Source organism: Oryzias latipes, chromosome 19 (assembly GCF_002234675.1).
Source record: "Oryzias latipes chromosome 19, ASM223467v1".
Lineage (NCBI taxonomy): Eukaryota > Metazoa > Chordata > Actinopteri > Beloniformes > Adrianichthyidae > Oryzias > Oryzias latipes.
Genome location: NC_019877.2, coordinates 3446731 through 3459642, shown reverse-complemented (window position 1 = coordinate 3459642; position 12912 = coordinate 3446731). Strand labels below are relative to the sequence as shown.

The 12912-nt window shown below is 43.9% G+C and overlaps 1 protein-coding gene across 1 annotated transcript in view; it reads left to right on the top strand.

Moving 5' to 3' along the window:
* trrap (transformation/transcription domain associated protein) overlaps positions 1–12692 on the top strand; it is a gene marked incomplete in the record, with an annotated part of 102369 nt that extends 89677 nt beyond the window's left edge. The window contains 7 exon segments of the mRNA NM_001164878.1: positions 2095–2108; positions 2111–2231; positions 2290–2329; positions 2682–2866; positions 4114–4317; positions 9433–9627; positions 12404–12692. Coding sequence (NP_001158350.1) covers positions 2095–2108; positions 2111–2231; positions 2290–2329; positions 2682–2866; positions 4114–4317; positions 9433–9627; positions 12404–12688 — 1044 coding nt within the window.
* Positions 12693–12912: the final 220 nt, after the last annotated feature.

Sequence of the window (12912 nt, the reverse complement as noted above, 5' to 3'; positions counted from 1 at the left end):
GGGTGGGCCTGGCCCCCTTGTTGGGGGGGGGGCGGGGGACGGCTGTTTGACCACCGGGGGACAGTCTATCAGCTGTCCCCAACTTACCCCCTTCCTCATATAACCTCATAATAGGATGAGGGGGTGGGGGGCTTAGCCTGCGATGGGCCTTGGGGGGGGGTTACAAGGCAGTGGCCCCCCTCCTATGGTTGCCGTATGGAGTGGGCCCCCCCTCTTTCGGTTTTATTTGCACCTTAGACATGTAGGGCCCTTGGTAGGGGGGGTGCTTGGACATCACTGCCAGCAAGCAGCAGATGTCCTCCTAGCACCCTACCCGCCAATTTTAACCGCACCTTAGACATTTAGGGCCCCTTGGTGGGGAGGGTGAGGGGACGTCACTGTGAGTAATCAGGAGATGTCCCCTTAGTGCCCTACCCGCCAATTTTAACTGCACCCCCCCTTAGTACATACACCCCTCCCCCCTCAATATATACATCCCAACATAAACGCACACACATGCACACACACACTCTCTCAAACACACATACACGCACACACATTTTGCAAGGAAGGTGGGACCTGGGACCATCTGTCCCCTGCCTCTTCCCTGGTGGGGGGTACGGGCCCCTTTGCAACGGCGGCCGTGTCCCCGGGGTGCCGGCTTCCTGGGCCCGGCGGTGCTCTCTCCGCGCGGTGGGGGGGTTCACATTACATCTGAGCCGGGGGTGTTCGTGTCCCTGGGGGGTGGGTTCTGGTCCTCGCTCCTGAGTGCTGGGCCCCGCCAAATTTCCAACTGTGGCCGAGCCTGGTCGGGCCATATTTACAACACCCCTTGTGGGCCCTCCTTTTTCCCCGGGGTTCCCCCCTCCTGGGCGGGGGCGGCGGGCCCCTGCCTCGCTCTTCCCTGGACCAACCGTGGGCCGGGCGGATGGCTGCCTGGAGTGCGGAGCGGGTCTCCCTTGGGGGGTCCTGGCTCGTACCTGGGGTTGGGGCGGGGGGATGCCCGGAACTCCTGGGTGGTGGTGGGGTGCTCGTCTGGGGCTGTGGGCGTCCTTCTCCGGTGGTGCCCTGCGTTGGGTTCTCCCGGCGCGGCGGGGGGGCTGCTCTCCTGGTCGGGCTGGGGCGGCGCTCTCTCTCCCTCCGTGCCTCCCTGCTCTCTGGCTCTGGGGGCCTTGCGGCGGCCCTGCTGGCCCTGGCCTGGGTGGCGGGCTTGGTCGCCCGGGCGGTGGTTGTTCCCTGTCGGTTCCCGTGTGGCGTTGGGGGGATTCCGGCTGCCGCTGCTGGTGCGGTGGGGGTCTTGGGGTGGGGATGGCTGGGCACTCTCCCTCCTTCTTTTCACGTTCCACCATCCATTTTAGAAAAACATAAACACTCACCTGGGCACAGGTGTTAGCTCACCTTTGTACTAACAGTTTGCATGTCTGAATGACTGAAATATTTCACATTAGTTGGATTTAAGGCATAAGTATGCGTGTGAACACTATCTGTTTTGTGTACATGTCGACAGGTGGACATTTTTGCAACTAACAGGTGTGTTTATAACATTTGAGTGTGTGTGTGGACAGGCTCCGCCCTTTTTGTACTACATTTGAACCTTACCGTAATGATTAACAACCAGTAAACTTGTTGCTTTATGCTGCTTCATGGTCTTACCCCCCTTCCCCTCCTGTTTTCACCCTCCTGCCCCCCCCTCTCTCTGGCGTCCCTCTCTCTTCTTCCCCTCTTTCCTTTTCCGTCCGGTCCAACACCAAAGATTTTCAGACATGTTTGAAATTAATAAAGGTTGGCCTCAATTACAAAAGGGGTTTATTCAGGCATACCTTTGGTTTGTCTGAAGATTAATAACCCCTCTTGTTAAAGTAAAATATGTCCAACCCAAGAGGCCCTCAGCTCTCATCTGACTGCCCAGTTGTTGGACAGGACAAGTTAAAAAAAAAAAAAAAAAAAAAAAAAAAAAAAAAAATGATATGTGACCCTGCGACAGACTGCCAACCTGTCCAGGGTGTCCCCTGCCTTTGCCCACAAGTGGCTGGGATAGGCTCCAGCAGCCCCGTGACCCCGAAAGGGACAAACCGGAAGACGATGAGCCCTCTTTCTCCCCAGGATTAAGTTTGGTCTTCACTTGCGTCCAGGTTCATGCCCAGGGTGGAAATCGTTCAGAAACACAACACGGCTGCTCGCCGCCTCTACATCCGTGGCCACAACGGGAAGATCTACCCTTACCTGGTGATGAACGACGCCTGCCTGACCGAGTCTCGCCGGGAGGAGAGGGTCCTGCAGCTTCTCCGTCTCCTCAACCCCTGTCTGGAGAAGAGGAAGGAGACGACCAAGAGGCATCTATTCTTCACTGGTATGACTGGACTCAAAATAGAAAAATGTTTTTGATCTTTTCCAATCAGCGCGACTAGCAGATAATGATTTGGTCCAAAAGTTCGGCCTTTTACTGTCTTTGACCCCACTCGCTGTGGATCTCCGGCTCGCCTACAGCCCAGCTTTTCCCAAAGGAGTATTTTTGTTTTTTGTTTGGGTCCGTGGTTTGAGTCTTTGGCAAACAGGATTTGTTTGCTAGCAACCTTAGCTGCATGTTTCCTGTTTTTCCTCATCAGCATGGATTTTCTCACACCACTCTGTCATTTCTCCTCTTGGGGTTGGCTTTGATGTTATTTCTGTCAAACGTTCTCCTCTTGCCTTCGTCCCTGCAGTGCCCCGAGTGGTGGCAGTGTCCCCTCAGATGCGGCTGGTAGAGGACAACCCCTCGTCTCTGTCTCTGGTGGAAATCTACAAGCAGCGCTGCGCCAAGAAGGGCATCGAGCATGACAACCCCATCTCGCGATACTATGATCGTCTGGCTACCGTGCAAGCTCGAGGCACGCAGGCCAGCCACCAGGTATGGAGGTTTGGCTTCTTTAAGCTGCTCTGAGGCCACTTTATCCTTTTAAAACTAGATTATTTATTCAAAACTTTTCCTCAGTTGTGGCTATGTTTATTTATTTTTTGTACCAAAAAGAAATGAGTTGAAAAAGGAGAAGAAAAATACACAGTTTTAATGTTAATTTTTGGAATTTCTTTGAGAATTGTTTTTGAGTTGACACTTGTTTACTCAATAACACAGTAAAAGTAGCAGTTTTAAATATTTGCTGACTAATTTTCTGTACCAAAAGCTCAAATTTCTTTAGCCAAAGCATATTGTTGTGATTTCTGAAAGACGAACTGCAAAATTACTAAAGTTTGTGGACCTTAGACCTCATGATGAGGCTGCCATCTTGAGAAATCAACTGTAGTTCCAGCTACAAATAGGAATTTCGATCGGTCTCCTCGTAACTCCTCGAGCATCATTAGGAAGCTGCTTTGGAAAAGGTTTTGGATTTGGAAGTTGTAGATTTTGAACGGCATTAGCATGGCGAGCTCGTAAAAGGTGCGTTTTCCCGTTGCTCGCTGTTTTTTTTCCACCAGAATATTGTGGAAATTGAATTTGTGAATCATTTAGTCAAGCTGAACGAAGCGACATAACATAGGATATAAACATATTAGGAATGCGGGCGTTGTTATCCAAAAGCATCTCTTGCCAAGGAATTCCCAAAATTTACTTTTGCTAATTCTTCTAAAAGTTGCATAGACCTGTTTGTCAAAGTGGTTGCTATGGAGATAATGCAAACAGAAATTTTCAATTTCTAGCCCAGCTGAGCTGAGGGGGGGGGGCCTTCATTAACCCACTGAATACTTTTTTTTTTTTTAAAGTGTAATTCTTTTTAGCAATTTGTTACAAGCAGCTCTGACCAGGGGGGCAAGGGCAGAAGGCAGATACAATGCCACTCTAATTCTTTAACTTTTTTTTTGTTTTCATGACAAATTAATATTTGTATAATATTTAAAATGTATTAATGCAACATCGTAAGGTTAAGGGTGGGAATTAATGAGATTTTTGTTCCACCCACTCCTCTTTCAGACACTTTCTGTGCATCATCTTTATCCTTATATTTAACTATTTTATAAAGTAAAATACAAATAGTACGACATAATTAGTGATTCCAGTGCAAAACAGTTTTCAGAAACATTTTGAATCTTTATAAAAAAGTGTTATTTTATTAAAAAATAAAAGAAATTCCTCATGTCTCCTTTCTTCTTGATTGGCAGGTTCTCAGGGATATCTTGAAGGAGGTTCAGGGCAACATGGTTCCTCGCAGCATGCTGAAGGAGTGGGCTCTCCACACTTTCCCCAACGCCACAGATTACTGGACCTTCCGCAAGATGTTCACCATCCAGCTGGCCCTCATCGGCCTGGCAGAGTTCATGCTCCATCTCAACAGGCTGAACCCTGAGATGCTGCAGATAGCTCAGGTAGGAGGCACAAACATGTCCTCTGCTTGTTGAACCTGCCGTCAAGGACACGAAGGATCCATTTGACGGGCTAATTTAATAGATATACACACTCAGAGATGCATTAAGAGATCACTATTACCCTCTTCTTATCATATTCTCCCCTGTGACATTCACGCTGAGCCCATGAGTCAGTCATCCGCCGTCACTGCAAAGGCTGTTTTGACAGAACTTATATTCAGTGCCTCGGCTCGGTTATCAAAGACGTTCCAATTTGAAGGGCTCGTGTTTGTGTGTGCATGCCTGTCCCTTTCAGCGAACACACATTGCTCTGCTGTTCAGGGATGGCCTCCTCAAAGTCATTATTAAACATGATTGTGCAAGTTGGCCACCTCTCCCCTCCGATCCTAATCGGCCTTTGCTGACGGGCCTTCCTTTGGGCAGCTAAGCGCTGGTATTAAGCCCCCTCTCTGCCTGTTCCACTCCACAGATCCCATTAGACACAGGGTTACGGTGTGTAGAGGGAGCACACATACAAACACGCACACGCAAATGGAGACAGGCCAAGGACAGGACATCACAGCCAAAAAATTGAGGCAAACAAGGCTAAAACAGAAACCTGCTGATGAGGGATCTACAAATAAAAAAAGTTAGCTACAATTGACTTAAAGGCAAAGGAAAAATATAAATGGAGAGCGGATGAAGTTGTAAGGGAGAGAAAATGAGGTTGTAATAGAAAATAGATTAGTTTTTAGAACAAGACTTGATGAGGTTGTTTTTGGGACCAGATAGGTTTGTGAGAGACACCAGTTGATGATGTAACAGACTTAATGAGGGCGTGACAGAGACTTGATGAGGTTGTAACGGAGACTTGATGAGTTAAGTAAAAGACTTGATAAGGTTGTAACAGAGACTTGACGTGAGCGTAACACATATTGGACAGGTTGTAGTAGAGACTTGATAAGGTTGTAACGGAGACTTGATGAGGTTGTAACGGAGACTTGATGAGTTAAGTAAAAGACTTGATAAGGTTGTAACAGAGACTTGACGTGAGCGTAACACATATTGGACAGGTTGTAGTAGAGACTTGATAAGGTGGTAACGGAGACTTGATGAGGTTGTAACGGAGACTTGATGAGTTAAGTAAAAGACTTGATAAGGTTGTAACAGAGACTTGACGTGAGCGTAACACATATTGGACAGGGTTGCTCGAGAGGCTGGATGAGGTTGTAGTAGAGACTTGATGAGGTTGTAGTAGAGACTTGATGAGGTTGTAGCAGAGACTTGATGAGGTTGTAGCAGAGACTTGATGAGGTTGTAGCGGAGACTTGATGAGGTCGTAACGGAGCCTTGATGAGGTTGTTTTTGGGGCCAGATAGGTTTGTAAGAGACGCCTGTTGAGGATGTAACAGACTTGATGAGGTTGTAATGGAGACTTGATGAGGTTGTTTTTGGGGCCAGATAGGTTTGTAAGAGACGCCTGTTGAGGATGTAACAGACTTGATGAGGTTGTAATGGAGACTTGATGAGGTTGTAGCAGAGACTTGATGAGGTTGTAACAGAGACTTGATGAGGTTGTAACAGAGACTTGATGAGGTTGTAACGGAGACTTGATGAGGTTGTAACGGAGACTTGATGAGGTTGTAACGGAGACTTGATGAGGTTGTAACGGAGACTTGATGAGGTTGTAACGAAGACTTGATGAGGTTGTAACGGAGACTTGATGAGGTTGTAACGGAGACTTGATGAGGTTGTAACAGAGACTTGATGAGGTTGTAACGGAGACTTGATGAGGTTGTAACGGAGACTTGATGAGGTTGTAACAGAGACTTGATGAGGTTGTAACAGAGACTTGATGAGGTTGTAACAGAGACTTGATGAGGTTGTAACAGAGACTTGATGAGGTTGTAACAGAGACTTGATGAGGTTGTAACAGAGACTTGATGAGGTTGTAACAGAGACTTGATGAGGTTGTAACAGAGACTTGATGAGGTTGTAACAGAGACTTGATGAGGTTGTAACAGAGACTTGATGAGGTTGTAACAGAGACTTGATGAGGTTGTAACAGAGACTTGATGAGGTTGTAACAGAGACTTGATGAGGTTGTAACAGAGACTTGATGAGGTTGTAACAGACTTGATGAGGTCGTAACAGAGACTTGATGAGGTCGTAACAGAGACTTGATGAGGTCGTAACAGAGACTTGATGAGGTCGTAACAGAGACTTGATGAGGTCGTAACAGAGACTTGATGAGGTTGTAACAGAGACTTGATGAGGTCGTAACAGAGACTTGATGAGGTTGTAACAGAGACTTGATGAGGTTGTAACAGAGACTTGATGAGGTTGTAACAGAGACTTGATGAGGTCGTAACAGAGACTTGATGAGGTTGTAACAGAGACTTGATGAGGTTGTAACAGAGACTTGATGAGGTTGTAACAGAGACTTGATGAGGTCGTAACAGAGACTTGATGAGGTCGTAACAGAGACTTGATGAGGTCGTAACAGAGACTTCGTGACGGCATAACAGAGACTTCATGAGGTTGTAACGGAGACTTGATGAGGTTGTAACGGAGACTTGATGAGGTTGTAACAGAGACTTGATGAGGTTGTAACAGAGACTTGATGAGGTTGTAACAGAGACTTGATGAGGTTGTAACAGACTTGATGAGGTTGTAACAGAGACTTGATGAGGTTGTAACAGAGACTTGATGAGGTTGTAACAGAGACTTGATGAGGTTGTAACAGAGACTTGATGAGGTTGTAACAGAGACTTGATGAGGTTGTAACAGAGACTTGATGAGGTTGTAACAGAGACTTGATGAGGTCGTAACAGAGACTTCGTGACGGCATAACAGAGACTTGATGAGGTTGTAACAGAGACTTGATGAGGTTGTAACAGAGACTTGATGAGGTTGTAACAGAGACTTGATGAGGTTGTAACAGAGACTTGATGAGGTTGTAACAGAGACTTGATGAGGTTGTAACAGAGACTTGATGAGGTTGTAACAGAGACTTGATGAGGTTGTAACAGAGACTTGATGAGGTCGTAACAGAGACTTGATGAGGTCGTAACAGAGACTTGACGAGGTCGTAACAGAGACTTCGTGACGGCATAACAGAGACTTCATGAGGTTGTAACGGAGACTTGATGAGGTTGTAACGGAGACTTGATGAGGTTGTAACAGAGACTTGATGAGGTTGTAACAGAGACTTGATGAGGTTGTAACAGAGACTTGATGAGGTTGTAACAGAGACTTGATGAGGTTGTAATAGAGACTTGATGAGGTTGTAACAGAGACTTGATGAGGTCGTAACAGAGACTTGATGAGGTCGTAACAGAGACTTGATGAGGTCGTAACAGAGACTTGATGAGGTCGTAACAGAGACTTGATGAGGTCGTAACAGAGACTTGATGAGGTCGTAACAGAGACTTGATGAGGTCGTAACAGAGACTTGATGAGGTCGTAACAGAGACTTCGTGACGGCATAACAGAGACTTGATGAGGTTATTTTTGGGTCCAGATAGGTTTGTAAGAGACACCTGTTGATGATGTAATAGACTTGATGAGGTTGTAACGGAGACTTGATGAGGTTGTAACGGAGACTTGATGAGGTTGTAGCAGAGACTTGATAACTTTGCAACAGATACTCTGGGGTTGAAGCCCTTCTTTGACCTTCTTAGCATGATGGCTATCTTCAATCGAAATGTCAGCAGCTGCTTGGACTGCTAGGCAGGTTAGTGACCCTCATGTGGATTTTATTGACTTTTCTATCTACCACACATAAGGTTAAACGGCCGTGGCGTCTCACCATCCAGAGGTCAAAAGGCCATTTCAACAATGGCTGATAGAACATGAATAAATAAAGAGGAACTTGTGACATCTTCCTACAACACTTAACTCTTAGACTGCCCTGCACGTTTTAAACGTAGTTTGGTAACTACTCTTTCACAAGAAAATCTGCACATTTTCAATTTTCTTTAAAAAAAAAAAGTCTGCTTAAGTTTTGTATAAAATACTTAAAAATTTGAATCATCAAAAAATGAAAACCACTTGTAGCTTTTTTGACACTTTTAGTACAAATCAATTCTTGTTTTTTTCAACTGAAAAGCTTATTTTTATTTAGTGAAACATCCATTTTGATAATTAGGTAACACAACAGGGATTATGGAATGATTTTGAAAACCTTGAAAAGTTTTCTATTAAATCTAGTTAATACTTTCTTTTTTTTAAAAAACCCTACACATTTTCATGTAGAGTTTTGACCCTAAATGGTTTATTTTTAATGCCATCAACTTTCCAGCCATGGGTTTATTTTTTAAGGGTTGTTAAACAAATCTGATTTATTTGAATAATTCTGTTAGCTTTGCTGCTGGAATGCACACCCTCAATTAAATACAATAAATGCAAATTGAAAAACGTCAGGTCGCTTTATTGGTTTGCATGGAGAAAAGGGCCCTCAGAATATTCTTCTTTCACCTCCGACACTTGTCTAAAGTTCCCAGTCGCAGTTCTCCCCCGGGGTTCATAGCTCCTACTCGCCGCGCTCCCACTCCAACACGGCGTCACTCATTCACAGCAGACTACAAATGAAGCTAATCAGCGGCCTCTCATTCAGAGTGCTGCACAGAACCCTCTGCACGGCTTATCTGAGCCTCCTGGGAGCTGCTGCTGTCTCTGCCCCGCCGCCTTTAGGCCCCTCCGCAGGAGCGAATGGCAGCAGGTGAGGAAGGGGGGGAGTCGAGGATGAAAAGAACGGGTGGGGGAGCGAGCAGGAGCTGGAATGAAACGCTCAGCCATAAAGCTGTCAGAGCGCCTCACTCCTTCATATGAGAGAGCTTATCTTTTTGGAATGGCAGCTTGTGCAGCGGCCCTCTCGCACATAAATGCAGGCTTAAGAGATGAAAACCAGCCGGTATATATTGAAGTCACGAGGGAGCGACCAAAGACTGGGACTGAATGGAGAAGTATTGATGCTGTGCTGCAGATAGTTTGACATGTTATGTGTCTGGGTCACAGAGGTCAATAACCGCAGCCGTTTTGTAGACATGAGCCTCATTCTCTTCTGAAACGGAATGGAAAGAAATCTTCCTGATGTTCATAGACTCACTTCTGTCTCCTCCTCAATGTTTTCAGGACACGGGCAAGCTGAACGTCTCGTACTTCCGCTTTGACATCAACGACGCCACAGGCGACCTGGACGCCAACCGCCCCGTCCCGTTTCGCCTGACCCCAAACATCTCCGAGTTCCTGACCACCATCGGCGTCTCGGGTCCGCTCACCGCCTCCATGATTGCTGTGGCGCGATGCTTCGCACAGCCCAACTTCAAGGTAGATGTTAATGAAACGCAGGTTAAAGGAGTATTTTTCACCCTTTAACACCGGAACCGTCTCCGGCGACAGTAAACTTCTCAACCGATTTATTAACCTTGAACATAATTATTTTACTTAACATAAATTACTGGCATGATATATTTTTAGCCAATGCAGGTGATTTGTAATGCATTTTTTCTTGTCTTTGTTTAAATGTTTTATGTTTTATTTTTAATAGTAGGTTTTAATTTTTATTTTGATACCTTGAAGTTGTAAAAAAAAAGTAATCAAAAAGAGTAAAAACATTAAAAGAAAAGAAAATGAACCATGCCTGCAGTAAAAAAAAAAATGGTTTAAGTGTTTTTTTTATTACAGTACGCTGAAGAGAAAAAACAATAAGTTAATAAAATATTTTAGCGTTTTTGTCTCCTGGAAAAAAAAAAACCCACAACAGCATCTGTTTCATAGACACTTGACGGTTCACATTTGTAAAAACTTTATTGCTCAATGATTTTAGACGGAGGCTCAGCATGACACCACCAGACTGATGAAACCATTTTTTATGACACAGAGCTTAGAGGTTAGGTTTGTCCTGAGGAGAATCGTTTCTACTCAACTAAACATATTTACACTTAAGGCCCAAAAAACATCAAATATTCTGGATATCCAATCTGTTTGAGATATTAATTTATACGTCAATTAAAAAAATGTAGCCGTCTTTGGTCATTATAATGATAAATGGACATATTGAAGTAATTTATGAAAAAGAACAAAAGTAATAGTTGTTAGAACTGTTTGTTTCTGAATGTGTTGGAGAAGCTTTTTTTATTTAAAGTCTGGTTAAACCAGATTTTTATTTTGGTTAATAGTTTTTCTATTTTTTATGTTATGTTATGATTGTTTCTGTTCTCGTTGGAACTCAGTTTGTTTAAAGTCAAAGTATCCTAACTGTGCTTCACGGTTATTTTCAGTGAAAATAATTACGTTCTCATTCAAACTCAGTTTGTTTAAAATCAAATTATCGTAACTGTGCTTCAAATAAAAGCATAAACTGGATTGTTTTGAATATTTTTGCTGCAGTTTCACAAACTGAAGGGCAGCTGGAGAAGAACGGCTCCCTGTTGGTTAAGTTTGGTGCCGTTTTTTTAAAATTCTGCAGTAAATATCTTTAATGCGAGAAAAACGTTGTATAAAGAGCAAGGACAGGAATTATTTTCTCCACATTATTGTTGTTGATCTCATCTCGTGTCAGATGAGTCTGCAGCGTCTGTGAGGGACGCTGTGGTTTGGAGCTTCCTGCCCAGCTCCCAGACGTTCTTTGAGACTTGAAACAAGGTTTGCATCAAATGTGTGCAGCCGGGTCGCCGTTTCGTCTGTGTTTAGGTCCGGTTCATGCTCGGGCTGACTGATGTGGAGGAAGCAATAGTGCGTGAGATGGAAACAAACAAGAGAGCAGTGATGGGCGCCGCTCCAGTCACTGCCACAAGTCTGCGCTTATTGTGGTTGCAAGAAAAGGATGTTTCCCTGGAAAGCAGCGGAAAACAAACACTTACCATCCAGCCACTTAAATATAGTGGAGCCCTAAACGTGTAAACAAGGCTGAGCTTCTGGAAGTCATCTAAACGCGGCGTGCGTCTAGGCAGGCGGTGATTGGCGGCCTGAGTTGCGGCTTGGAAGTATTTATATTTCGTGTCACCATAACGGTCTGCCGACGCTACAGGGGTTTCCATGACGATGCCGGGTGCTCCGAAAAAGCTCCGCTTCATCTGCGTGTTTGAAACGTTCGTCCAAACGGAGGTCTCTGACGTTTTGCTGCTGTCATTCTGACCGAGTCATCAGAACGCCAAACGCTCCGGGATCGAGGCGGCGTTTTAGGAACCGCCGATGCTGAGATCAAGTAAACAGTTTTGACAGGAAGGAAAGGTTTGCATAAAATGCACAGTAGTCCACACTTTTGCTTAAAACCTCTGAAAAAAAGAGGAAGGTTTATTTGTAGCATATAAAGTGTTTGAAAATAAACCAACTATTTGTCTAAACATAGGTCACATGTCAAGAATAAAGCTTCAGCTGTCTTCTGTGCTTAAAAAATTATTTTTATTTTAGTTTAACAGTTAAAACAGTTAAATGATAATAGGAACTTAAACAAAATCATTTAAGTGTTAAACTGGGATTAAAATAAGGTTTTGTTTGCACAGAAGACAGCTCAAAGCTTTATTTGAAATAAATATTTGTCGTGTTTAGTGGAATAAAAGAAGCTACTTTTAGGTTTTCAGTTTCAAAAGTTGGAAAATGTATTTATTTAAAATGTAAACTGTAGAAAACGTTAGAGGAAATTTCTTTTTAAAGTTAATTTTTAACTTTTTTTTGTTGCTTTTCTTTCATTAAAACCCCAAAAAATAACTTCAATAAAAATTAGAAAATTCAATAAAAAGGAAAAAAATAAACCTAAAGAAAGAAATACTAAGAAAATAGAAAAAAAATAAACATAATGTCAAATAGAAAATTTAAAACATTTAAATAAATTGGAAAAAAACATGCTGAAAAACTGGAAGAAAAATGTTGCAGAAATACATAAAAAAGAATAGAAAACAATTCAAACAATAAAAAAATGAAAATAACGGCAACCAAAACATTAAACATAAAGAATTCAAATTAGAAAGTACAAAAAAGTGGTCAAAAAATATAAAATTTAAAACATTTAAAAAATAGACAAAAAATGGGGGAAATTGAAACAAAAATAGACAAACAAAAATCAAAAGATGTAAAAATGCTTATGTTGTTCCCATTCTGTCAGGTGGATGGAATCCTGAAGGCCGTTCTTCGGGACGAGATCATCGCGTGGCACAAAAAGACCCAGGAGGACACCTCCATACCCCTGTCTCCAGCCGGCCAGCCCGAGAACATGGACTCCCAGCAGCTGGTCTTGCTGGTCCAAAAGGCCGTGACCGCCATCATGACCCGCCTCCACAACCTGGCCCAGTTTGAGGGCGGAGAGAGTAAAGTGAACACGCTGGTGGCTGCGGCCAACAGCCTGGACAATCTGTGCCGCATGGATCCCGCCTGGCACCCCTGGCTCTGAGAGTAGCGGCAGCGACAGCAGCGACCACGACCCCATGAAATGTTGTGTAGGTTTTGTGTTGCACTGAATTAGTCAAAGGGACTCAATTCAGGTTTTCACAGTTTTTGAGAACTCTAGTTATCTTGTATTTATTTTTATAAAGCAAAAATCCACTGTTTGATGTTGTCTTTGAACATGATGGGAGAGTTTGAGCCAATTTATTGCATCAAATGTTGATTAATTTC